The sequence below is a fragment of the Balaenoptera musculus genome, chromosome 1 (assembly GCF_009873245.2).
Source record: "Balaenoptera musculus isolate JJ_BM4_2016_0621 chromosome 1, mBalMus1.pri.v3, whole genome shotgun sequence".
NCBI lineage: Eukaryota > Metazoa > Chordata > Mammalia > Artiodactyla > Balaenopteridae > Balaenoptera > Balaenoptera musculus.
The window spans coordinates 9,209,439-9,236,316 of NC_045785.1; the positions used below are offsets into that span (position 1 = coordinate 9,209,439).

The following is a 26,878-nucleotide window of genomic DNA, read 5'->3' on the forward strand; positions in this document are numbered from 1 at the left end:
GACAATAATATTCATCTTAAAGCACACTTATGAGGCTGGCATGCACTGGCATATGGAAAATACATGGCGCAAAGTAGGCACTCCATATAAACTTGCCCATATTTTACAGACTGGATCACAGCTACCTGTGTTCATATCTTACCCGCTGCCTCTCTCCCCCTCCTCCAGGAAGGGACCCTTCTTAATTCTTTCCTGCCTCCCAGTGCTTAGTACAGTGCCTCTTGGCACAAAATAGGCATAAGTACTCGAAAGAAAGTATGAAAGCATGGGTCACTGGCCGCCGCCTACCCACAGCTGCCTCCCTTGGCTTTGCGGAAGCATCAGTTCCAGACTCTGACACTGCCGTCACCAAACGCGAAATAGCCCGCGGCCTTGTCCTGACCAATCGGAGCCCGTCTTCTGGGGGCCCGCCCCATTCCGACTATCGACCGCTAGACCTGGGAAGTTGACCAATCAGATGTCGAGCGCCGTCGTTATCCCTGCCTCAATGTTGAAACGGCAGCTTCTGAAGGCGAAGTAAAGCTCGCAAGAGCGTCCCGGCTCCGCCCCACATCTGACCAATCAGGGCTCCTGGATCAGGCCCCGCCCCCGGCCGCCGTAGCGTAGGGCGGGCTGGGCGGAACTCCCAGCATCGCAGGTGGCGGTGGGCTGCGCGGTTCCGGGGCTTCCTGGCGGTGAGTGAGGGAGTGGCGGGGCCGGGGATGGAGAGGAAGGGCTGGACGGGTTGCCCCACGTACACCCCCACGGAGGTCCGGGGCCCGCGAAGGGAAAGAAGAGGGAGGCTGAGTCTCCCTATCCCGGGGGTCCCGCCCCTTTGTTCCGCGGCACCGCAGCTGGTACTCTTGCTGCCCCAGTTTCTCTTTTGAACGTCGCCTTTCCGTTACCTTGGTGCAGCTTTAGCTTTCCAGAGCGCCGCCGGAGTCGGAGGTGTTCTCTTTAACACCGTGCGAAAACGGAGATCCTCGGACTATAGGTCTGGCCCAGAGTCAGATAAGGACGGGGTCCGGGAGTCCCTGTCCTGCGGATGAGGCTTTTTACCCCGCTTGTCTGCCCCCCCCCCACAGTCGTCTGTACTCGCATCTCCGCTGCCCCGCCTTCCCTGCATGGGTATATGTGGGGACGGCTCCAGGGTAGCCTGGCTTCTCTCTGCTTTAGCCCCTGCAACCGGGCCCTGAGGAGGCGCCCCGGGTGTGGGCGGTCCACAGGTGAGGCGTGTGGGTGGGAGGGCTGGGGGCAGGGCAGGGGTTCTGAGAGTAGGGTGTCTGTCTGGACGCAGTGTTAGAAAGGGATCGTGTGTACTGGGGGAGACTCAGTTTCTGGTTGGAGGCATCTGGGCTTGGGACTCTGAGGGAAGAGGAAGCCTCTTCCCCCTAGTCTGCAGAAATCCCTTCCAGAGGCATCAGTGTGTCCCTGAGCCTGGATCCCTGGGGGGCCAAAGGCTGGGAGAAGGAGGAGGCAGCTTCCCAGGCCCCCCCTCCACACTGTTTGGGGAAAGGCTGGCATAACCATGTACCCCGGAGCCCGATTTTGGTTCAAATCCTGGCTTTGCCACCTACAAGCTGTGTGACTTGGGTCTAGTAGCTTAACTTCTCTGAACTTTGGTTTCTTCATTTGTAAAAAAGAAAGGGAAGAAGGAGGGAGGTCAGGAGAGAGGGAAGAGTCCCTTCAGAAATCTGATTTGTGTTGAATTTGAAAGTTATAATGCTTTACATCTGTGGACCTGCCCCAGTTGTCTTCTACAAATTAATCTAGTAATTTCATAGTTAAGGTTGTTAAAGAGGGATTGATCTCTTTTGACATGTTAGGAAACACTGTGGCCAGTGCAATAATAATAGGCATTTATTGAGTGCTTACTGTGTGTGCCAGGCACTGTACTAACATTTAATATACATTATCTCCTTTAATCCTTACAACAGTCTTATGAGGTCAATGCTGTTATCATCTGTTTGGCAGATGAGGAAACTGAGGCACAGAGAGGTTAAATAACTTGTCTGAGGCTGCACAGTTAGGGAGTATCAAAGTGGGGATTTGAACCCCGGCCTCTGGCTCCGCAGGGTGGCCTCCTCAGCGCTATGTCATGCTGTCTGTCTTGGCTTCAGGTAGGAGAACCCGGCCGTGAGGGCACTCTGTGGCCCGGGAGTCGGTGACACCTGTCGTGGGAAGCCAGCGGATACGCCTGGGATGGTGGAGACCAGAGATCTGGCACAGCTGCGGCAGCTCAACCTGGAGCTCCTGAGGCAGCTGTGGGTCGGACAGGATGCCGTGCGGCGGTCCGTGGCCAAGGCGGCCTCAGAGGTGAGCGCCTCGGCCACGTCCCGGGAGTGAGGGAGGGGCTGCCTAACCCTCAGGCCAGAATCCAGGGCTTCCGGGTCCTGTCGTGCAGCATGCCCATTTTACTGATGATGAGAAACCCGAGTGAGGCCCAGCGTGGGAAGGGACTGGCCTGGGACATGCAGAGGCTGGAGCAAGGATGAGGACCAGGCCTTCATGCCTAGTGCAGGCCAGCTGGGTAGATGGCTGGGTGACCTGGCCTCTCTGTTCCAGTCAAGCCTGGGCTCCAGCGGCAGCTACGACTCAGAGATGCCGTCATCCCCAGAGGCGTCCTCAGTGGCCTCGAGAGCCTGCTGCCCACAGGATGCCCACCAAGGTGACCCCTGTGGTAGGGACGGGGCCAGCTCCGGGGCGGTGTCTCTCCCACCTGCCGGGTGCCTCCACCCGGAGTCCCCGGACCCACTGAGGCCCCGCTCGGCTCCCCTGCTGGCCACCTCAGGCTTGAGCGACCCAGAGCTTTCAGCACAGCTGGACAGTCTAGACACCCAGGAGGCACGGGCCCTGAAGTCCATCCTGGCTCAGCGGAGCAAGCTGTCCGAGGTAACGCGGGAGAGCGGAGCATGCGCTGATGGGCGCTTCCTTGAGCCTCAGTTTCCCCCCGACAGATGCACTCATGGGCAGCCTCCCTTCCAGGGTGAGGCTCCTGGGAGGTACCGTGAGTCAAGTCCAGCTCAGCCTAAGTGCTTGATAAGTTGTGGCCATTAGTTTCTCAGACAGCACTTTGGGAAGAAGGTGACCAGCCCCATTATGCAGATGGGAAGACGGGGGTTCAGAGGACACACTTGTTCAAAGTCACACATGGAGGGAGGTGGGGGCCAAACTCTTGTCCTCCAGCCCCCAAGCCCTCGGCTGAGCCCTGGGGCCCATGTCAGGGTATGAGTTAAGACACAGCCCCTTTCCTCCCTGCAAGGTGGGACCTCCTTTGGGCCAGGCCTGCTGGCCTAGCCCTTGCCCCTCTTTGCCTCCCTCCTCAGCCAAGAGTGACCAACAGGGAGTCTCCCATGCCTGAGAAGAGCTGGCGCCTCAGACCGTGCCTGGGCTACAACTGGATTGCAGGTGTGGCCAGGGTCCCTGCCCGGGGGCGTGGGTGGAGGCCCCAGCTTGCTTATGCACCTGCCTGCGCCCCCGGCGGGCGCCGCTGCTCTTTCTCCGACTGTTCCGCCCCCCTCGGTGAGCACCTTCGGTACCGCGTCTCCTGTCTCGGCCCTTGGCACAGTGACAGGCACGGAGACGGTGCTCACTGAGTGTTTGTTGAATGAATGAACGAATCGGAGCTGCCATATTTTTTTGGCATTTATTGTGTGCCAGGCCCCTGTGAAACTCTGTATGCGTGTCATCTCTTTATGTTTTACTGCCCATCCCCCCACTCCCCCAGCAACCTCAGTGGCTTCCTGGCTGGTCTCCCTCTGGCCTCTTTCACCCCCATTATCATCCATTTTCGGCACAGCAGCCAGAATGAATTTTTTTTTTATATAAATTTTTTATTTATTTAGGCTGTGTTGGGTCTTCGTTTCTGTGCGAGGGCTTTCTCTAGTTGTGGCAAGTGGGGGCCACTCTTCATCGTGGTGCGCGGGCCTCTCACTATCGCGGCCTCTCTTGTTGCGGAGCACAGGCTCCAGACGCGCAGGCGGCATGTGGGATCCTCCCAGACCAGGGCTCGAACCCGTGTCCCCTGCATTGGCAGGCAGATTCTCAACCACTGCGCCACCAGGGAAGCCCCCAGAACGAATTTTTAAACACGGAATCAGATCACGTCACTCAGAGTACTTAGCACTTAGAGTAAAATCTGAAATCCTTATCTAGAGTTTTGAGGTGTGATCTGGCTTCCGCCTGGCCCCGTGACATGACCTCTAACCATCTACCTTCTGACTCCTCATGCCGGCCTCCTTGCTGGTCCTTGAACCTGCCACGCTCATGGCCACCTCGGGGCCTTTGCACTTGCTGTGCCCTTTGCTTTGAATGCACTTCCCCAGGTTCACACCTGCTGGTTCCTTTTCGTCACTGAGTGTTCACCTCAAATGGTAGGCCTTCCACGAGCACAACGTTGTAGGGCCACCACGCCTGCATCCTTGTCTATTGCATCAGCCGTTTGTATGTTCCTCGTATCATTCATTCATTCTCAGAAGTCATCTTGTTTGCTTGTTTCTTGTCTGACTCCTCCGGTGGACTGTAAGCTCTGTTGGAGCAGGGGCCTGGCCGTCTCTTTGTTGCTGTGCTCCCCGAGTCTGAGCCTAGAACGGTGCCTGGCACGTAGTAGGCCCTCAGCCAACGCTGGCTGAGTGAGTGAGTGGGCGGCCCTAGGAGGTTGGTGCTGTCGGACCCTCACTTTCACAAAGGAGGAAACTGGTGTACAGAGAAGTTGAGTTGCTGCCCCAAGGCAGGTGCTCCGTGGGGCTGCTGAGACCCTGCGGTGGTGGGGACACAGGCCCCATCCCAAGGACTTCCCTGACTGCCAGCTCACTGCTTTGCTTCCTGTCTCTAGGAAAGCAGAGGCGGCTACCCCCTGCCTGCCCTGTGTGTGTGTGTGTGTGTGTGTGTGAGTGTGTGTATGTGCGCGCGCCTCTCTCCCCCCTTTCCGAGCCCCCGTCCTGTCCCTGCATTTGTGTGCTCGAGCCCCATCCCTTCTTGGCTCCCAGGGGGTTTTTTAAAAAATTAATTAATTAATTTATTTTTGGCCGCGTTGGGTCTTCATTGCTGCGCACGGGCTCTCTCTAGTTGCGGCGAGCGGGGGCTACTCTTCGTTGCGGTGCGCGGACTTCTCACTGCGGTGGCTTCTCTTGTTGCGGAGTGCGGGCTCTAGGCGCGTGGGCTTCAGTAGTTGCAACATGTGGACTCAGTAGTTGTGGCTCACGGGCTCAGTGGTTGTGGCGCATGGCTTAGTTGTTCTGTGGCATGTGCGATGTTCCCGGACCAGGGCTCAAAACCGTGTCCCCTGCATTGACAGGCGGATTCTTAACCGCTGCGCCACCAGGGAAGTCCCTCCCAGAGGGTTTTTTCCCCGTGATTCTCTCCTCTCCTTCCTCCACCATCACTCTGCCCCGTCAGCCTACGAACGCCAGGGAATATTAATGACAGTTGATTTCAGTGAGTGCTTATTATGTGCCGGGCCCTGTCCCAAGAGCTTTCCTCTGCTTCGCTCCCATTCACTCCTTGACTCCTCACAATAATCTGATTAGGTGGACGCTGTTACTGTCCCCACTGGCAGATGAGAAGGCTGAGGCATCAAGAGACTGAAAAACTTAGCAAAGTTTCACATCTGGTCGGGGTAAAGCTGCAGTCTGTGATTTCCCATCCTGAGGAAGCATCGCTCCCTTTATATCCTGCCTTTGCTTCTAGTTACTGCCTGTGTTCTCTGCTTTTCTTTATAACAAAACTCCTCAAAAGGGCCATCTAGACTCGCTGTCTCCAGTTTCTCTCCCCGACTTTTTCTTACACTGGGCTTCAGTCCCTGACACCCTCTGACGCTGTCTTCGGCCGGGTCAGCAGTGACCTCTGCGTTGCCAGCTCCCGGCTCAGTGCTCAGTCCAGAGCTTTCTTGGCCCCTGGGTAGCGTGGACACAGCAGCCACTCCCTCCTCCCTGAAGCTCTTTCTTCTTCTGACTTCCAGGCCCGGGCACCCCCGCTGCCTCTTCCCCACCTCCCTGGCTGCTCTGTCCAGTCTCTGCTGGATCCACTTCCTTGTTCCAAATTCCAGAGGCGCCCCACTCAGTGCCGAGGCTCTCCATGCTCTCTTCTCCCTGACTTTGTCTCTACCCGTGCTGCTCGTCTGAATTCCAGACTTGTATATCTGGCTTTCTTCTCTGCAGAGCTCATTAGGTGTGTTAGACTAATCTCAGGTCCAAAATCAAGGTCCTGATTTCCGCCCCACCTGGTCCTCCTGCAGTCTGTTCTGTCTCTGTTAGTGGCAACTGCATTTATGGAGCTAATGGCCATGATCTTGAGATCAGCCTTGAGTTTTTCCTCTCCTTTTCACACACTGTGCATCCTGGTAATCCTGCCTTCCACATATTTCTAGAATTTTACTGTTTGTCTCCACCAGGATGCCTTCAGTAGCCTCCTAACTGGTGCCCCTGCTTCCCCTCACCTTGCAGCAGCCAGAAGGGGGGTCCTGTAAAAGTACATGGCTGATCTGATTGCGTCACTCCTTGTCCCCAAACCCACCGCTGGCTTCCCAGCCTCATCCCCCCCACCCTCACCCCTACACCTATTTTACCTCCTGGGTGTTCCTCAAATGTACCAACCACACCTGCCCCAGGGCCTTTGCATTTGCTCTTCTGTCTGCCTGGGATGTCCCCACGGCTCCCTCCCTCCCTTCATCAGGTCTCTGCTCAGGTGTCAGCTCCTCAGGGAAACTTCCTCTGGCTCCCCTGCCCTACCAAGTTCAGTTTTCTGACTCTCTTTTATTTATTTATTTATTATTTTGGGCTGTGTCAGGTCTTAGTTTTGGCACGTGGGCTCTTCATTGTGGCCTACAGACTTCTCTCTCTCTAGTTGTGGAGTGCAGGCTCTGTAGTTGCGGCACGTGGGCTTAGTTGCCCCGTGACATGTGGGATCTTAGTTCCCTGACCAGGGATCAAACCCGCGTCCCTTGCGTTGGAAGGCAGATTGTCAACCACTCGACCACCAGGGAAGTCCCTCCTGACTCTCTTTTATTTCCTGGCAGGTGTCACCTGTCAATGTTGTATTACAGGTTTCTTTGGTGACTAGTTCATCTGTTGCCACATTAGAATGTAAGCCTCACGAGGGCAGGGGCTTTGTCCAGATCGCTGTTCTTTCCCCAGCACGTAAAACAGCGTCTGGCCCATAGTAGGAGCTCTATAAATATTTTTTGCGTGGACGATTGGATATGCATGAGGGTAGACAGACACGAGACAAAACCAACAGTCACCTGAGTGGAGGGTCCCCTCCAGGTCTGTACGAGGCATGGTGGGGTCAAAGCAGGTGGCCTGGGGTGCCAGTGCCGAGCGTCCCCTGAGTCTTGGCCACACAGCAGCTCCTTTGTGTGTTGCCCACTCCAGGGTCTCTGGACAACAGCTCTCCCGTCACCAGCAAGCCCGAGGCCTTCTTCTCGAAGCTGCAGAAGTTCCGGGAAGCCAACAAGGAGGAGTGTATTTGCAGTGACCCCGAGTGAGCAGGGGCAGGCGCAGGGTGGGCGGGGCGGCTGGCTCAGGGGCTGTGTCACCCTGGCCTGCTCACCCTCTCGCCCTCACAGATCCCAGTTCCTAGGCCTGCAGGAGAGGGGTGCTGTGGAGGGGGACCACGAATGTGAGTGTAAGCGCTCGGCGGCCGCCCCGCAGCCCAGCTAAGGCCTGGGGGCCTGGGGAGGCAGCTGAGGTGTTGAGGACGGGGGGAGGGAGGCCTGGGGTCCAGGCAGGGGGCCGCGAGCCTGGGGTGAGCTGAGGCCTGGCCTCATGGGGAACAGGGCCAGCCCTGTGCTACCCACCTCGGCCCTTGCCCGTGCCTTCCGTTTCCTCCCAGCTGCCTCATTTTCCCATGTGTCCCCACTCCCTCCCCCTCCTCTCTGCACAGGGGTCGTCTGGGTGGGCAGTGGGGGGGCGGTGCCAGCTCAGTCACGTGAGCACCCAAATCTTTGCTGTGGGTTTGCACGAGCAGCATACAGTGTATACATGTGTGTACATATGTGTGTGAGGCGTGTTCCTATGGATGTACGTGTGTGTGCACCCTGTGTGTGTGATTACAAGTGTAGGTACGTTCACGTGTGTCCACAGATATGACTGTATGAAGCCGTGCTTCGTGTTTGCACGGATGACATTTGCACATGTGAAGTTGCCAGCATGTGCACGCGTGTGTCACGCTTGAGTAGAAGGCGGTGCTCAGTGTTGTTGCATGTGAGCACGTGTGCGTGTGCATGCTCTTGTCTGTGTACACAGTGGGTGTGGTTGGGGTCCCTGGCTGAGGGGGGCTTCTGCGTCTCACGGGTCTCACAGGTGTGTATTGTTACCGTGTCAACCGGCGCCTGTTTCTGGTGCCTTCGGATCCCGGCACCCCCTGCCGCCTGTGCCGGACACCACGGGACCAGCGGGGTCCAGAGACCCTGGCAGAGCCAGCGCAGGTCAGGTGAGTGGCCAGAGCAGGCAGGACACCGGGGGGAGCTGTAGGGGCAGCCGCAGCTGAGGACGAGAGCAGAGCCTGGGGCCTGTGGTTTTGAGGGAGGGCAGGATGGGCCACAGCAGCCTGGAGGCGCCTGCAGCAGTACCCCCACTGTCATCCCCGCCCAGGGTGAGCATCCCGCTGTCTGTCCTGGACCCCCCGCACCGGTACCGCATCCACCGGCGGAAGAGCTTCGACGCCTCCGACACGCTGGCGCTGCCCCGGGTGAGGATGGCCTTGGGGCTGCCCCCTGTCTGGCCCAGGTCTCTGGACGTGTCCTGAGGCCCAGAGGGCCAGGGACTGTCCCAAGGCCACACAGCAAGGCTGGGCTCAAGGACCCAAGTCTCTGGAGTTTGGGCTGGGCCACTCATGTCATGTGTACCGTGCTTGTTCCCTGAGGGAGGCTGGGCTCCCCACCCAGCCCCTGGCTTCCAGGAGGACTGTCTGCCCATGCAGTGCGTTGGCTTAGTGCACACAGGCCCCATTTCTTGCACTCTTGTGGCCACATGCACAGTCCTTAGGGCAATTATCTCGTGGAGCCACAGCAACCGAGAGTGCAGGTCCTACTGTTATCCCACTTTACAGATGAGGAGACTGAGGCAGAGGGGAAGTGACTTGTCCAAGGTCAGCTGGATGGAAGAGCCGGGATTTGAACCCAGGTCCTTTGTGTCTCCTGGGTAGGACAGGGGTCACTGGGGACCCCACTCATTCCCAGTTGAGGCCGGGGGTGCTGGGGTTGCGGGGAGGAGAAGGGGTACCGAGGAAAGTCAGTTTGCTCATCTGTAAAATGGGTACAACATACTGTCCTCAGGCTCATGGGGTGGGCAAGGGGCAGGTCAGTGAGTCAATACCTGTCAGGGGCTTGGGGCAGAACCTGGCACACAGGACGTGCTCCATCAGCATCCACGGCCTTCCCTCCACCCATCTGTGGTCGGGGCCCAAGGCCTGGGTCAGCAGGGTTAGGAAAGGGAGGCCTGGGGTAACAGTGGTGGATAAGACCCCTGCCCTCGGGGAGCCTCAGTCCATGGGGGACACTGTGATTGGGGGGCCCCTTCACCCTCATGGGGGACACAGCCCTGTCCTAGAGGATGCTGCCAGTCCAAGAGGAGAGGTACAGCCCCTCCCTGGGGTGTGCCCAGTCAGCGGGGAGCCCCGCTCCAGGCCAGGCACGTTAACCCTTTGCTCTCCACAGCACTGCCTGCTGGGCTGGGACATTCTTCCTCCGAAGTCTGAGAAAAGCTCAGCCCCCAAGAGCCTGGACCTCTGGTCCAGTGTCTCTTCTGAGGCCCAACGTCGGAAGCTGTCAGCCGCCAGCCTTTCTCACCGGGTACGGTCCAGGGTGCCCTGGGAGAGACAGATGCCTTGGAGCAGCCTGGGGACCGCAGGGTCCTGGGGGGCAGGACTGGGGTAGGAGTGCAGAGCCTGGAAACGTCTCTCTGTGGGGTTCCGTGGCCCTAGCCCTGGCCCTGACCCACGGCACCTCTCCAGGCACCACTGCTCCCGGCTGGCTACCCCACCCCGCCCTGGAAGGTGACCCCAACTCTGAGAGCCAGAAGGGGATGAGGCTGCCCCCAAAGAGGCCCCCCTGACACCCTTCCCTTCACTCTCCAGGCCGTGCCAACGCGGGTCCCAGCCCCCACCCCGATCTGGTCAGAACTCTCCGTGCCCCAGCCCCACGCCCCCCGGCCGAAGCCCTGAGGACTGGCCACTGGGAGGTGGACAGTGCCCCCACCGTCGTTTCCGCCTCTCCCCTCCGGCGGGGGCGCCCACGAGAGGGGAGCTTTGCCCAGCCTCAGCTGGCGGTGGACTCAGGCCCCACCTTCCTAGGCTGGGCCGGTGGGTGGCCTCAGGCCTGTCTCCTTCCTGAGGACAGAGGAGACCCTGGGGTTGGGAAGGGGGGACTCTGTGACACGTTTGTAAATAAAGCTCAGCACTCCCTGCAGCTCCAGATTCCCACATGTGCCAGGTCTGTCCTGCTGATGCCCTCAGAGCCCTGGAGGTGCCCTGGCCTCGGCCTGCCCCCCCCTCACTTGCAGAAGGACACCTCTGACAACCTGTGCTGGGCGGGGTGGATCCAGCGCCCTGAGTGTGGCTCTTTGTGCAGCTTCTAACTCTGGGTAGGCGGCCTCCCCACCAGACAGGTGGGGGTGAGGCTCCCCAAAGTAGGCTGAGGCCAAGGTCAGCGTTAAAAATCCATCTCAGCAAGGGGCTTGGGGTCTCAGGCTGTTCGCTGTGGATGAGGCTGAAGCTGTGACAGAGGGGAATGAGTGAGCTCTCCCCTTATTCTTGGGCCCTGACACGGGTCCAGTGATGGAGGGACTCTCTTGAAGTCCCTGGGCCAGGTGGCTCCTTCACTCCCATCTCTAGCCCAGCCCTAGAAGCCACGGGTGATCTAGAACCCCGTCAGGGACACATGGGGAAACAGGGCCAGGAGGGTTGGAGTCAGAGGCAAGGTTGGCCGAGAGCCCAGATCTGCCCTCCTGGATTAGTAAGCAGCACCTGTCTTTATACTCCCGTAGGTTGAACAATATGAAATTCCTGATTTTTAGGATACAAATGGAATAGCTGGGGAGCCTAAGCCCAGGGGAAGCATGTGCTTTTTCTGAGGTTTCTAGCTTAGAGCGGTGGAACTATGGCTGTGGTCCGTGGCTCCCACCTGGAGCTTGTGAAGCTGAGAAAACCTTTCCCCATCCAGCACAGCACATATATTAGTCAGGATAAACGAAGTTATGCCACGGTAACAAATTAACCCCCAAATCCCAGTGGTTTGACATAAAGGCCTGTTTCTTGCTGACTTGCTCATACTACCTGTCTGTTATGGGTCACATGGGGCCTCTGTTTTGACATCGTCTTTCGGGGACCCAGGCCAATGGAGGCTCCACTGTGGGGGACATCACCAGTTGCTTCAGCCCAGAAATGACACACAGGTCACTTGTGCTCATGGTTCGTTGGCCAGAACTAGTCACAAGGAGTTGGGACATGGAGGGGGCTCATGGGGTACTGGGTGAGCGTTACTGTCTTCCACATCCTGACTTCAGCAGCTCTGTCCCCGCAAGGCAGGCCTCCTGCGCAGCAAAGGCCATTCGCAAAAATAACAGACACTACGCGCTCTCGCCTAAAAACCTTCCCTTGCTCCATCTGGGGTTCCAGCCTCCAACGCCTTCAGTAGCCAGGCAAGTAAGGTGACTGGGAGTGGGGGGCTCAGGGCCACCTGGCAAGCACGCATCCCCTCCAGAGGCTTTCAAGTTCAAATGCCTCTGATCCAAAGTACGTGTCTGGGCAGATTTCAGCAGCAGGTCATGGTTTGCCACATGATTCTAGCACCTGAAGAAACAAAGTCTCTTCCACATGTAAGTTTTAAAATTAATTTTTAAAAATTTATTTTCAGTGGTATAAAACATAACAAAATTTACCACTTTTATATGTGCGGTTCAGTGGCCCTAAGTCCATTTACGTTGCTGTGCAACCATCCCCAGAATTTTTTTCTTCTTGCAAAACGAGCTCAGTACAGACTAAACACTAACTCTCTATTTTCCCCTCCCAGCTTCTGGCAACCACCGTTCTACTTTGTCTATGAACGTGACTACTCTAGGGACCTCATACAAGTGGAATCATACAGTATGTCTTTTGTTTCTTATTTGGCTTCTTTCATTTAGCATAATGCCCTCAGGGTTTATGTTGTAAAGTGCCAGAATTTCCTTCCTTTTTAAGACTGGAAAGTATTTCCGGGGCTTTCCTGGTGGCGCAGTGGTTAAGAATCCGCCTGCCAATGCAGGGTACACGGGTTCAATCCCTGGTCCGGGAAGATCCCACATGCCGCGGAGCACCTAAGCCCGTGCGCCACAACTACTGAGCCTGTGCTCTAGAGCCTGCATGGCGCAACTACGGAAGCCCGCGCGCCTAGAGCCCGTGCTCCCAACAAGAGAAGCCACTGCAGTGAGAAGCCCGTGCACCACAATGAAGAGTAGCCCCCGCTCGCCACAACTAGAGAAAGCCCGGGCGCAGCAACGAAGACCCAACGCAGACAAAAAAATAAATAAAATAAATTTATTTAAAAAAAAAAAAAAAAGAATTTCCTTGTATGGACCTACTGCATCTTGTTTATCCATTCATCTGCCGATGGCACTTTGGGTCAATTCCACCTTTTGTTATTGTACATAATGCTGCTATGAACATGGGTGTACAAATATCTGTTTGAATCCTTGCTTTCAGTTGTTTGGTTTTTTTTTTGGAGTATAATTGCTTTACAATGTTGTGTTAGTTTCTGCTGTGCAATGAAGTGAATCAGCTATATGTATACATATATCCCCTCCCTCTTGGACCTCCCTCCCATCCGCCCCCCCCATCCCTGCAGCTAGGTCATCTCAGAGCACCGAGCTGAGCTCCCTGTCCTATACTGCAGGTTCCCACTAGCTCTCTGTTTTACACATGGTAGTGTATTTATGTCAGTCTGATCTCCCAGTTCATCCCACCCTCCCCTAACCCCGCCCTGTGTCCACACGTCCGTTCTCTACATCTGTGTCTCTGTTCCTGCCCTGGAAATAGGTTCATCTGTACTATTTTTCTAGATCCCACATATATGTGCTAATATACGATATTTTTCTCTTTCTGACTTACTTCACTCTGTATGACAGACTCTAGGTCCAGTCACATCTCTACAGATGACCCAATTTCATTCCTTTTTATGACTCAGTAATATTCCATTGCATATGTGTACCACATCTTTATCCATTCATCTGTCGATGGACATTTAGGTTGTTTCTGTGACCTGGCTATTGTAAATAGTGCTGCAATGAACATTGGGGCACATCTGTCTTTCTGAATTATGGTTTTCTCAGGGTATATGCCCAGTAGTGGGATTGCTTGGTCATATGGTAGTTCTATTTTTTGTTTTTTAAGGAGCCTCCATACTGTTCTCCACAGTGGCTGTATCAGTTTACATTCCCACCAACAGTGTAAGAGGGTTCCCTTTTCTCCACACCCTCTCCAGCTTTTATTGTTTGTAGATTTTTTGATGATGGCCGTTCTGACCGGTGTGAGATGATCCTCGTTGTAGTTTTGATTTGCATTTCTCTAATAATTAGTGATGTTGAGCATCTTTTCATGTGCCACTTGGCCATCTGTATGTCTTTTTTGGAGAAATGTCTATTTAGGTTTTCCACCCATTTTTTGATTGGGTTGTTTGTTTTTTGACATTGAGCTGCATGAGCTATTTGTATATTTTGGAGATTAATCCTTTGTCAGTTGCTTCATTTGCAAGTATTTTCTCCCATTCTGAGGGTTATCTTTTCATCTTGTTTATGGTTTCCTTTGCTGTGCAAAAGCTTTTAAGTTTCATTAGGTCCCATTTGTTTATTTTTGGTTTTATTTTCATTACTCTAGGTGGTGGGTCAAAAAGATCTTGCTGTGATTTATGTCAAAGTGTGTTCTTCCTATGTTTTCCTCTAAGAGTTTTATAGTGTCCAGTCTTACATTTAGGTCTTTAATCCATTTTGAGTTTATTTTTGTGTATGGTGTTTAGGTAGTGTTCTATTTTCATTCTTTTACATGTAGTCCACTTTTTCCAGTACCACTTATTGAAGAGGCTGTCTTTTCTCCATTGTATATTCTTGCCTCCTTTGTCATAGATTAGGTGACCATAGGTGCGTGGGTTTATCTCTGGGCTTTCTATCCTGTTCCATTGATCTATATCTCTGTTTTTGTGCCAGTACCATACTGTCTTGATTACTGTAGCTTTGTAGTATAGTCTGAAGTAAAGGTCCCCGATGCCTCCAGCTCCGTTTTGGTTTCTCAAGATTGCTTTGGCTATTTGGGGTCTTTTGTGTTGCCATACAAACTGTAAAATTTTTTTCTAATTCTGTGAAAAATGCCATTGGTAATTTGATAGGGATTGCACTGAATCTGTAGATTGCTTTGGGAAGTATAGTCATTTTCACAATATTGCTTTTTCCAATCCAAGAACATGGTATATCTCTCTGTTTGTGTCATCTTTGATTTCTTTCATCAGTTTCTTACAGTTTTCTGAGTACAGGTCTTTTACTTCCTTAGGTAGGTTTATTTCTAGGTATTTTATTCTTTTGTTGCAATGGTAAATGGGATTGTTTCCTTAATTTCTCTTTCTGATCTTTCGTTGTTAGTGTATGGGAATGCAAGAGATTTCTGTGCATTAATTTTGTATCCTGCAACTTTACCAAATTCATTGATTAGCTCTAGTAGTTTTCTGGTGGCATCTTTAGGATTCTTTATGTATAGTATCATGTCATCTGCAAACAGTGACAGTTTTACTTCTTCTTTTCCAATTTGTGTTCCTTTTATTTCTTTTTCTTCTCTGATTGCTGTGGTCAGGACTTCCAAAACTATGTTGAATAAGAGTGGTGAGAGTGGACATCCTTGTCTTGTTCCTGATCTTAGAGGAAATGCTTTCAGTTTTTTACCCTTGAGAATGATGTTTGTTGTGGGTTTTGTCACATATGGCCTTTATTATGTTGAGGTAGGTTCCCTCTATGCCCACTTTCTGGAGAGTTTTTATCATAAATGGGTGTTGAATTTTGTCAAAAGTTTTTTCTGCATCTATTGAGATGATCATATGGTTTTTATTCTTTAATTTGTTAATATGGTGTATCACATTGATTGATTTGCCTATATTGAAGAATCCTTGCATCCCTGGGATAAATCCCACTTGATCATGGTGTATGATCCTTTTAATGTGTTGTTGGATTCTGTTTGTTAGTATTTTGTTGAGGATTTTTGCATGTATGTTGGTCAGTAATATTGGTTTGTAATTTTCTTTTTTTGTGTGATTTCTTTGTCTGGTTTTGGTATCAGGGTGATGGTGGCCTCGTAGAATGAGTTTGGAAGTGTTCCTCCCTCGGCAATTTTTTGGAAGAGTTTGAGAAAGATAGGTGTTAGCTCTTCTCTAAATGTTTGATAGAATTCACCTGTGAAGCCATCTGGTCTTGGACTTTTGTTTGTTAGAAGATTTTTAATTACCGTTTCAATTTCATTACTTATGATTGATCTGTTTATATTTTCTAATTCTTCCTGGTTCAGTCTTGGAAAGTTGCACCTTTCCAAGAATTTGTCCATTTCTTCCTGGTTGTCCATTTTATTGGCATGTAGTTTCTTGTAGTTGTCTCTTAAGATCCTTTGTGTTTCTGCAGTGTCAGTTGTAACCTCTCCTTTTTCATTTCTAATTTTATTGATTTGAATCCTCTCCCTTTTTTTCTTGATGAGTCTGGCTAAAGGTTTATCAATTTTATCTTCTCAAAGAACCAACTTTTAGTTTTATTGATTTTTGCTATTGTTTTCTTTGTTTCTATTTGATTTATTTCTGCTCTGATCTTTATGATTTCTTTCCTTGTACTAACTTTGGGTTTTCTTTGTTCTTCTTTCTCTAGTTGTTTTAGGTATAAGGTTAGATTGTTTATTTGAGATTTTTCTTGAGGTGAGATTGAATTGCTATATACTTCCCTCTTAGAACTGCTTTTGCTGCCTCCCCATAGGTTTGGGTTGTCGTGTTTTTGTTGTCATTTGTTTCTATGTATTTTTAAATTTCCTCTTTGATTTCTTCAGTGATCTCTTGGTTATTTAGCAGTGCACCATTTAGCCTCCATGTGTTTGTATTTTTTACAGTTTTTTTTTCTTTTTAAAATTTATTTATTTATTTATTTTTGGCTGTGTTGGGTCTTTGTTGCTGCACACGGGCTTTCTCTAGTTGCGGCAAGTGGGGGCTTCGTTGCAGTGCACGGGCTTCTCATTGTGGTGGCGTCTCTTGTTGTGGAGCACGGGCTCTAGATGCGCGGGCTTCAGTAGTTGTGGCACACGGGCTTAGTTGCTCTGCGGCATGTGGGATCTTCCCAGACCAGGGATCAAACCCGTGTCCCCTGCGTTGGCAGATGGATTCTCCATGACTGCGCCACCAGGGAAGCCCCCATTTTTTTTTCTTGTAATTGATTTCTAATCTCATAACGTTTTGGTCAGAAAAGATGCTTGATACGGTTTCAGTTTTCTTAAATTTTCTGAGGGGTGTACAAATATCTGTTTGAACCCCTGCTTTCAGTTCTTTTGGGTATAAACCTAGAAGAGGAATTGCTGGATCATATGGTCATTCTATGTTTAATCTTTTGAAGACCCACCGTCCTGTTTTCCATAGGAGCTGCTGCACCATTTTATGTTCCTACCAGCAATGCAGAAAGGTTCCAGTTTCTCCACATCCTCACCAACATTTATTTCCTGCTTTTTTTGATAATAGCCATCCTAATGGGTGTGACATGTTATCTTATTTATTGTAGTTTTGATTGCATTTCCCTGATGATGGTTAGTGATGTTGAGCATCTTTTCACGTGCTTATAGGCCATTTGTATATCTTCTTTGGAGAAATGTCTATTCAACTCCTTTGCCCATTTTTGAGTCGGGTTGTTTGGTTTTCTGTTGTTCAACATGTGATTTTAAGTCAGAGAGCCTGTGGGAATCAGCGGTTTTGTTAGAAATTCTTTGTCCAGAAGGAGAAGAGAATCTGGAAGCCTTCTGTCAAACAAAATGATGAAATTTACAGCTGAGATCACCTTCTAAGTTTAGCTGACCCAGAAGAGCAACAGCTTGAACAAGATAGAAATGTTTCTTTCCCACAAAAGTGTAGACTGCAGTGCGGGGTCCCTTAAATCATCAGGGCAAGTGGTTTCTCTGGAAGGACCCATTCTTTTGAAAATTTAGAAGGTTTCCAGCTTCTGTCTTGCCCATGCTGCCTCTCTAGGGCCACTCCGAATGAATAGGCTCTTTGGGGAATAGGCTTTTTCAAACCTGAGGGGCCCCGAGAATGAACGTCATGGGCAGAGAGGCCCCTGCACAGAGCTTCCAGTCTCCAGCCCTGCCTCACTCACCTGTACGCTCCCCACTGTTCCAGGACTGTCACTGCTGTCCTCCCAGGTACCTGCAAGCCATTCATAATTCTTTCCGGCCTTCCCTCTCTCACTTGGGGTCGCCCAGATCTCTTCTTGTCCCCCACCTTCACCCCTTCCAGCTGCACATCTCAGCTGGAGGGTCTCTTCTTCCAAGAGGGCCTTGCCTGAACCCCTGGGCCCCTCAGATGCACCCACCGCATCGCACACTGCACTTCCCTGCCGTTCTCCATCCCAGCCCTCACGTGTTATTATATTACTAACCATGAGGCTCACTGCTTTAGTGTCTCCCTATCCCCTGCCAGAATTTAAGCAGAGGTGGCGTTTTTCTCTTAGTTGGAATTTTTTTTTTCCTCCTGTTTTCTCAAAAGTAGTGACCAAACTGTATTTCAGGACTTGGCTTTTCCCTCTAGCCTGATTTCCCACCTGCATCATGAAGGTGCTGGGAAGGATGCTTTAATTTCTCTGAACCCAAGGACCCTTGTGGTTGGATACCTTACATGCTTAATAATAGTGGTGTTTTTTGTTTGTTAGCATACGTCCCAAAGGAAAAAAAGCAAGATTCACTTATGTCTGACAAAATTGATATGCCAGTCATTTAGAAATAGGAACAGAGGGTCTGACTTTGTCACTTGTGTCACAGCAGAGACACAGCCCCGCACAGGTCATTCATTCATTCGTTCTCTCATTCATTCATTCACCACATACGCATTGGGCCCCTCCTGTGCCAGCCTCTGTGCCAGGCTCTGCGGGCGCAGTGGTAAACCACACAGTGGCAACAACAGGAACAGTCCCCATGAGCCCCATGTTCAGCTGTAATGTTTCTCAAGGGCAGGAACCAGGCCTGCCTTGTCCTCGGCTCTGCTGTAGCACGGCATGTGGCATATGACAGGTGCGCAGTAAATAGATGTTGGATGAACAAGTGAATGAGCCCCCAGGTCTTGGGAAGATACAGGCCACACAGCTCAGGGACCTGAAGTGAGTGTGTCCCAGGAATGTGACGCCGGGGGTGCGTGGTAGCTGCTGCAGCTGTTCCTGGTTTTCAGTACATCATGTTGTCCTATGTCTCAGGCAGATCATCATGGGTCTTGCTCAGCACCAGCACCCCCTGGGGTGTCTGGCCTTCTGGGATGGGAGGTGGGGAGTGACTGGGGACAGCTGTGACAACTCCCTCACCCAACAGCAGCCGTGGGTTCCAGGCCCTTGCTGAGCAGATTGGGGACTGTGTGAAGACAAATGAACCCCAGCTGGCTTCCCAAGGGACCCTTCCAGCTTCCCAAGGAACAGAATCATCTCCTGATTGCCATCTAGGAGGTGGTTCTCCCTGGAGGGGGTGAGAGACCATTCAACTCCTGCTTCTGTGACCTCATGGAGGTGGACCGTGCATGGCCCAGGAAACGCAAAGCACAGGATTTTCCAGAATCATTTCCCCAGGTGCCTTTTGAACATAGCATCCTGATTTCTGAGGATGTACATTTTGTTGCAACAAAAGTTCCTGCTGGGCTTGCGCCAACCTTGCCAGTCCGACTGGTCCAAATGGGGAGCCACACTGAAAGCCTGACCCGGGGGCGGGGTGCAGAACGTGGCTTCAAAGAGACTGGAGTTCAGACCCCCTCCCCCTCCTCCCCCCCGTTTGGGGCATCTAAATTGGAAGGGAAGAAGTAAAACTCTCTATTTGCAGATTATATGATATATATAGAAAACCCTAAAGCCCTCACAAAAATGCTGTTAGAACGATAAACCAATTCATTAAAGTTGCAGGATAGAAAATCCTGCTTCCTGACTCTGTGACCTTGGGCACGTCCCCTCACCCCTCTAGCTCAGTGACATCACCTGTGCAGGGTGATAGTGCCAGGGAGAGAGAGGTACAGGAGATCAGACAGGTGGAGGGCTCCCATAGGCTGGCCCGAGAAGAGGGTGATAAGACACCATGATTGTCATCAGCTCTTCCTGTCCCCCCACCCCATCCTGTCATGACACCAATGTCATCCTAACAGGCACAGGGGCCTGCCCTCTCTGAATTCACTCGGTCGAGCTCACACCTTCCCTGGGGAGATAAAAGGGAACCAGAAATAACGTATCAAGTCAGTTGATTTAAAGCCTGGCTCTCCCTGCTACTCCTTCCTTCTGGGTTAAGAGCAACTGCAGCAAACATGCCAGCGGTCAGCTCACCAGGTTTAGGGCTTTGCCCACAGGGAGGCAGAGAGGTTAAGGCAGCCAGCGGGGCTGTGGTGACCAGCGCCCTGCCCGTGGCCAGCGCCCCAGGTGGTTATGGTGGCCGGCCGGGGCTGTGTAGGAAGTCGGGAGGAGAAACCCGGGCCCTGTGGGACCATGCTGTGGCATGAGGTTGGGCCCCAGTGATGACTAGGTGCCTGACGGTGGCTTAGGTGGCCTTTGGGGACATCCCCCTGTCGTGGCACCGGGCTGAGCCCTGACCACACGGTGTTCTCCCTCAGGCCCTCTTTGTCTGTGGCCAGAGGCCATGAGGCTTCTCCCTCCCTCCCCAGGAGCCCCCCCCGACAGCCCCTGAAATTCAACAGAGACCCCCAGGCCCCATGTTGGGCAGGGCGCCAGAAGGATCCAGGCGTGCTAGGCTCCAGCTGCCAAGGTGAAGAGACCGTTCTCAGCTGGCCAGGGCTCAGGAGCCGTGGCGTCTTAGCAGAGAGGGGAGGCGAGGCGGGGGCTTTGAGAATTTTCCAGGTCCCAGATCTGGTACGGGGGACCCTTCCTGCACCAGAAGGATCGGAAGACCCCAGCCCAGATGGAGGCCCAGCTGCCCATCCTTCCCGCTCCCAAAGAACTCTGACAAACTTCCCCTGGATCCTCTCACCCAAGTCTGCCAGCAGCATGAAGGAACACCCTCCTGGATCTGTCTGGGGCCGGTGCCAGCTGTGTGAGCAGAGCACTGGACCTGGAGCTGAGGCCTGGGGTTGAGGGCAAGCCAGTGGGCCTCTCTGAACCTCGGTTTCCTCATCTGTAAGATGGAGGTTATAATGCTACCTACATCATATGGGTATTTTGAGGAGTAAATGAGACAGTCAGGTAATGAAATGCTTAGAGCTGTAACTGGCACTTAGTAAGTGCTTAATAAATGCTTAATAAATATGAGATATTATTATTTGAAAACAAGGGCTCATGTGCATATTGCAGGATGGGGGTCCTGTTTTGGGGGCAGTCTACCTCATCTGGCCTGAAACACAGGAATGAGAGAGGGTGAAGGGAAAAGTTCTAGGTAGCTTCTCCAGTAAATGACTGATGAAGGACTCTGGCTCGGTGTCCCTGCTGGGCTGGGCCCCCGTAGGCCTGCAGGTCTGGGAGAGTTGGGTGGGTGAGAATAATTCTGTTGGGCTGAGGTGGAAGGGTCAGAGGCCTGGAAAGCACTAAGGCCCTTCCAGGAATCCTTGGGTTCAAAGTCTGGGGGCGTGGGACAGTGTGAGACACAGCCTGGAAGATGGCAGCTGTGGGCGTGGAGGTTACATAAGCCTCTATCTGTCTCCTCCTCCGGGGACTATTGCCCAAACTTGTCCTCGGCCTCCCTGCCCAGCCACTCCCCGACACCCATCACCCAACCCAGGCCACAGCCTGGATCTCAGACTCCAGTCCCCAGCACTGTGAGACAATACATTTCTGTTGTCTAAGCTGCTCGGTTTGTAGGGCTTTGTCATGGCAGCCCGAGCAGACCAAGACACCCTTCGTGCTGGGAAACTCCTCGTGGGGCTTGAGGAGGTGGAAGGGAGCTGGGGGAACACGTACAGCCCCCGCCCGTGAACCCTGCACCCCAGAGCTGCCCTGGCCTGAGCCTTGTTTTTTCTGCCTGGAAATTCAGTCACCTTCCCAGACAAACCAGCGTCTTTCGGACGATGTGTGGAGGAGAGGAGATCTGGGGCAGATGGCGGAGGTTTAGGGGGTGAGCAGCAGACAGGCCTGGGGACAAGGTGCCTCACCACACCTGCCTCTGCCCCGGTCACCACCACGCTGGGACTCAGCCTGGCCGCTCTTGGTGTTCTGTCACTCCAGCATCTGATGCATTTCGGGATTTTTATAATCCTGGGATTCACCTGTCCCGGGAGCTCATTGCTATGATATTAACAAGGAAGATTTATGCAGCGCTTGTTATATGCCAGGTGCTGTTCTAAGAGCTCTGCATCTCTTAACCCTTCGAGTCCTCAAAACCACCCTATGAGGTAAAGTTATTATCCCCATTTATAGGTGGAGACGTTGAGGCACAGAGAGGTCAAGTGACGTACCGAAGGCCACACAGCTAGCCCATGACCAAGTCAGGATTTGAACTCAGACCACCATGAACTCCAGAGTTCATGTGTCTAACCTGCACCACACACCCACAGGGACAACCATCCTGGTGTGTCTTGCCTCCGGGGGCTGGCTTGGGGTTGGACTCCAGTTTTCCTTGGGAGGCAGCTCAGCAGGGAGCAGTGGCAAAGCCTGGGTCCTGAGTGTGGTCCCCGGGCCGGGGAACACTGGCAAGTGACCTTGCTGCCCTGCGCTTCACCTTCCTCCCCGGGTGACGGGGGCGTCTCTGCCCGGGCCGCTGTGCAGCTGGGGAGGATCCTGAATGCTCTGCTGACCGCACGGCCTCACACGTGTGCGGGCCCACGGCCTCCCTCTCACACACGCATCCTGTGTCTACACACTTCATGCATCCATGGGCACACACATAATCTTTTTCCGGATCATATGATACTCCTATTTTTAATTTTTTGAGGAGTCTCCATGCTGCTTTCCTTAGTGGCCACACCAATTCACACTCCCACCAGCAGTGCACACGGGTTTCCTTTACTCCACATCCTACCCGACACGTGTTACCTCTTGTCTTTTTTTTTTCAATTAAAAATTTTTTTATTTTTATACAATTTTTAAAGATTACTTTCCATTTACAGTTACTACAAAATACTGGCTATATTCCCGGTGTTGTACAGTACGTCCCTATAGCCTATCTTACACCCCCGAGACTGTACCTCTCACTCTCGCCCCCGTATTGCCCCTCCACCCCACTGGTAATCACTAGTTTGTTCTCTGTACCTGTGCACACATAATCTTGAGGGCACACGCCCTCTCACCCTTGTGGGCACACAGCCTCATGCACACACCCTCACACTCACCCTTACACACACACGTGCCGCAGGAGGCCCTGTCTCTGTCACTGTGGCCCCAGCACTTAGTCATTTAACAACCCACTGGGCCGCGTCCTTTCATGGAAGCCGACGTTTGGCTTTTCTTTTGCTGAAATCTTCTCACTCAGTTTCTCTCAGTCTCACTTTTCACTCTGACTGGGAAGGATTTTTTTCTTTTTCAATCTCTCTCGTGGGTTTTTTTTTTTTTTTTTTTTTTTTTTTTTTTTGGCTGTGTTGGGTCTTCGTTGCTGCGCGCGGGCTTCCTCTACTTGCGGCGAGCGGGGGCTACTGTTTGTTGTGGTGCATGGGCTTCTCATCGCGGTGGCTCCTCTTGTTGCGGAGCACGGGCTCCAGGCGCGTGGGCTTCAGTAGTTGTGGCTCGCGGGCTCTAGAGCGCAGGCTCGGTAGTTGTGACGCACGGGTAATCGAGATTTTCAGACCCCAAGTCCCATGACTCCCTCTTCCTTTGGAGTTATTTGGAGTTGGGGGGGGGAGGGGCAGGGAGAAGTGTATTATTCACTTGAATAGCAGGAAATTGCGCCTGTATCTTTTTTCCTGATGCGTTGTTGGACATTCACCTCTCAACTCAATTTCATATCTATAAATTAGCTATTATAATGCCTACCTTGTGAGATACAGGGGAGAATAAATGTGCTCATGCAGGGAAGCATGACTGAGTTATGTTCCCCCAAAATTCACATGTTGAAGCCCTAACTCCCAGTGTGACTGTATTTGGAGCCAGGCCTTTTAAAGAGGTAAATTAAGGTTAAATGAGGTCATAAGGGTGGGGCCCATATTCAGTAGGACTGGTGTCCTTAAAAGAAGAGGAAAGGGGGAGTTCCCTGGTGGCCTAGGGGTTAGGATTCCCGACTTTCACTGCCATGGCCTAGGTTCAATCCCTGGTCAGGGAACTAAGATCCTGCAAGCTGCACGGCGTGGCCAAAAAAAAAAAAAAAAAAAAAAAAAGAGGAAAGGACCCCACGGATGTGCACACACAGAGAAAAGGCCATGTGAGGACACAGCAAGAAGGTGGTTGACTGCAAGCCGAGGAGAGAGGCCTCAGGAGCAACCAAAGCTGCTGACACCTTGATCTTGGTCTTCCAGCTTTCAGAACTGTTAGAAATAAATTCCTGTTGTTTACGTCACCCAGTCTGTGGTATTTTGTTGCAGCAGCAGCAGCAAACTAATCCAAGGGCCAGTATGGTGAGCTCTGGCGAGTACATAGTAACTGCTCAGTAAAAGATAGTCAATATTATTGTTGAGAGATAATTCTCCCTGGTGTTTCTACACATCTTAGGTCAGCTTTTGGCCTGGACAATCTTTTCAAGGACGTTTGCACAGAGATAGTGTCTTCCAGAAGATGTCCTGAGACGCCAGGGGCAGGTGCTCCAGCGTTCCGGCCCAGGGGACCCGGGAGGCCTGTGGAAAGAATGGCAGCCCTTTCTGTTCATGTGGTTGGGCCCTGACTAGGTGGCCACATATTTAGAAGAGATCCTTGTCTTTGTAGCAGTTGGGCAATGAGTATTCGAGAGCTTCCTGTGTGCCCGGCTCTGTGCTAAGATTTATCATCTCCTTTAATCTTTGCACAACCCTATGAAGTGGGTGAAACAGAGGCCCCTGGAGGTTAACCGACTTGTTCCAAGTTGCTCAGTTGTGGCAGCGGCAGAGGTGGGATTTGAACCCAACTTTGTCTGACTTTTTCAAATGCTTAAAAACAAACAAACAAACATCTGAGTACGTCCAATTGCATTTTATTTGTACAAGTTTTTCTTTTTCTTTTTTAAAAAAATGTGAAGCACTGATGGTCTAGAAAAAGGTTTTCTGTGTGTGCTTCATTTTAGTCTGAGTCCTGAGGACGGTGATGTGGACCCAACTCCTGCAAGAAGAGCTGCCTTACCGCCTGGGGTTTTGCAGGGGTGAGCTCCTGGCAAGGGGGGCCCTGGGGGCTGAGCTCTGCCTGACCTGGTCATTCTGAAATCAGAGGCCCCACCCGGGAAGGATGCAGGCTGGGGAGAGCTGCAAAGCAGGCTCAAAATTGGGGCTTGAGATGACTCATTTGCGGCTATTTATTACCCATTTCCATTTCTCGGTCTGATTGGGCTGCTCCAGGGCCAAGCCTCCTCCCTTCTGGGTGCTGAGTAAGCAGCCCGGCCAGTCCTGCCCACCTCTGGCCTCGCCCTCAGCCCTCAGCGCACTCGGGCCCCTTGGGGCTGCTGGAAGTTCCCCCTAACTGCCCTCATTGAAGTCTTCCCAGCAGCCCTACTCTGCTGGTTCTCGTCCTTTCTCCCCAGCCCGTTCGTTCTTCCTTCAGGTCGCAGCTTAAATGTCACCTCCTCCGGGAAGCCCTCTCTGACCACCACACGCACCACGTCACAGTCTGGTTAGGTGGCCTTGCCATGTGCTTCTGCAGCACTCGCTTTCCCTCCTAACAGTCACCAGTGGGTGACTAATTAATTATCCCCTTCTCCCATCTCAGCTGAAGGCAACTCCATCCTTCCAGTTTCCCAGGTTCCCTTGAGTCGTCCTCAATGCCTCTGTCAGCCAATTCTGTCCATTCTCCCTTTCGAATCTGGCCCCTTTTCACATCCTCCATTGCTCCCTCCTGGTCCAAGCCTCTATCACCTCTCCACTGAATGCTCTAGTCGGCCTCCTACCTGGCCTTCCTGCTTCCATTCCTCCACCCCACCCCCCAGCCCTATTTCCAACATGGCAGCTGGAGTGACCCCGGCAAAACCCAAGTTAGGTCATGCTTCTCCTCTGCTCAAAGCTCCTGAGTGGCCCCCATCTGAGTGAGAGTAAAAGCCAAAGTCCTTACAGAGACCACAGGCCCTGCACAACCCTGCATTGCTCCTCTGACCTCACCCCCTGCCAGCCCCCCGGGCTGGTTCACCCCACCTCAGGGCCTTTGCACTGGCTGCTCTGTGCTCCCTCCCTCTCAATCTTTCTTCATGTCTTTGCTCAAAAGCCACTTTCTCTGTGAGGCCTTTCTCGATCACTTTATTTAAATGTGTACTCCTCCGCCCCAGCATACCTGCTTTTTGTCCCTTCCCCTTATTTTTCTCTACAGCACTTTCCCCTCAAAAATCCCAGCGCTTTACTCATTTATTTTCTGTGTTGTCTGTCTTCCCCTCACTAGAATGGAAACTCTTCAAAGGCAGGGCGTTTTGACTGTGTTCACTGCTGTATCCTCAGCACCTAGCCCGGGGGCCTGCTACCCACACCCCTGTAGTGTTTGTTGAATGAATAAATGACAATTCCCACCACTCACCCCCTCAAACAAGTGGCAATGTGTTCCTCTCATTCAAACATTTTTGTTCCTTCAGGCGGGTTAAACCCGCGGCACTGGTCGGGTCCCATGGGATGTGGGCCTGGTCGAGTTCCAGGTCTTGGTGGGCACCCAGCTCTACTTGACATGCCACACAGGCCTGGATGGCCAAGCTCTGGCCCCTGTAGCACAACACGGAAGGGGCCTCAGGGGCTGGGGACACAGTGACGGCCACCACTACCTGTAGGTACTGACAGTTTCTTTATGTGGCTTAGTTCAATGGCTCTTACAGAGCTGAAAGGCCATGGCTCAGAAAGGCCCCTGGTCCATTGAGCAGGGTCCCTCCCAGTAAGGGCAGTAGCTGCTCTAACTGCTGCCAAGCACAAGGGTGGGATGCCGGCGAGTGGCTGGCCTTTAGGCCTCAAGGAGCACAGGACAGGCTGCTTCCGTTGGGTTACTGCAGCCAACTAGTGGGCGTTTGAAACGCAGTGTCAGCCCACCAACACACAGATCCCCGGGAGGCGGGCACGGGGCAGACGACACACCCATTTCTTACTCTTGGTGCGGTGCTTATTTCCCCAGTATCTCTTTGGACAGACACCAGGACCACTTCCAGGTGGCGATGGATCTGCTGTGCTGGGTGTCTGGGATGGCACGGGTGTGTGCGCGGGGCATTTGTGCCTGCAGCGTTCAAACAGGCCGACCACTCCCCAACCCCTGACATTCCATCAGCCTCTGCAGTCATCCGGCTCCCCGCCTGCCTCCCTTGCCAGGGTCTGAAACTCTGGGGTCAAGCCTTTGCTCCCCTGATGGCAGGCCTGGAGAAGGCAGATGCTCCAAAGCAGCAAAGAAACACGATAAAGCAGGTGGTGGCGAAGGAGGGAGTGTCAGAAGCCTGGGTCTGGGGGCTGTCCCTGCACTAACTTGCTGCATGACTTTGGCCTCAGGGTCAGTGTGAAGAGGTGGGGGAGGGACTCTTACTCTCCAGATCCCCTCGGCTCTCACACTCTGGATCAACTTCTTACGCAAATCAGAAACTAGTTGATCATGAGCAGCTGGGATTGTGGATGACAGCTGTTGGTTTTCCATAGCCCAGACCATGTCCCAGTCTCCAGCAGGAACCCCATGAGTTCTAGACCTAA

General features: G+C 52.5%; 1 protein-coding gene across 6 annotated transcripts; it reads left to right on the forward strand.

The window, feature by feature from the left end:
* The first annotated feature begins 595 nt into the window (after positions 1–595).
* Positions 596–25,676, forward strand: LOC118884775 (migration and invasion inhibitory protein). 6 transcript variants are annotated; one of them, XM_036832682.1, is made up of 10 exons: positions 596–674; positions 2,100–2,295; positions 2,545–2,871; positions 3,306–3,387; positions 7,350–7,458; positions 7,544–7,602; positions 8,280–8,409; positions 8,571–8,667; positions 9,635–9,769; positions 10,054–11,236. In XM_036832682.1, the coding sequence occupies exons 2-10, from the start codon at positions 2,182–2,184 to the stop codon at positions 10,138–10,140; spliced, it is 1,140 nt and encodes a 379-aa protein (XP_036688577.1). In that variant the 5' UTR covers positions 596–674; positions 2,100–2,181; the 3' UTR covers positions 10,141–11,236. The 6 variants fall into 6 exon arrangements, with proteins under 6 accessions (XP_036688577.1, XP_036688585.1, XP_036688614.1 ...); XM_036832690.1 differs by having other exon boundaries at positions 7,544–7,596; XM_036832719.1 differs by lacking the exons at positions 9,635–9,769; positions 10,054–11,236 and adding an exon at positions 24,313–25,676.
* The last annotated feature ends 1,202 nt before the right edge of the window (positions 25,677–26,878 follow it).

What these genes read in the sequence shown, in the direction of transcription:
- LOC118884775 (XM_036832682.1), top strand. Translation starts at nt 2,182, where the DNA reads ATGGTGGAGACCAGAGATCTGGCACAGCTGCGGCAGCTCAACCTGGAG. An exon ending in TGTATTTGCAGTGACCCCGA is followed by an intron (nt 7,459 to 7,543) that starts GTGAGCAGGGGC and finishes TCGCCCTCACAG; the next exon opens with ATCCCAGTTCCTAGGCCTGC. An exon ending in ACACGCTGGCGCTGCCCCGG is followed by an intron (nt 8,668 to 9,634) that starts GTGAGGATGGCC and finishes TGCTCTCCACAG; the next exon opens with CACTGCCTGCTGGGCTGGGA.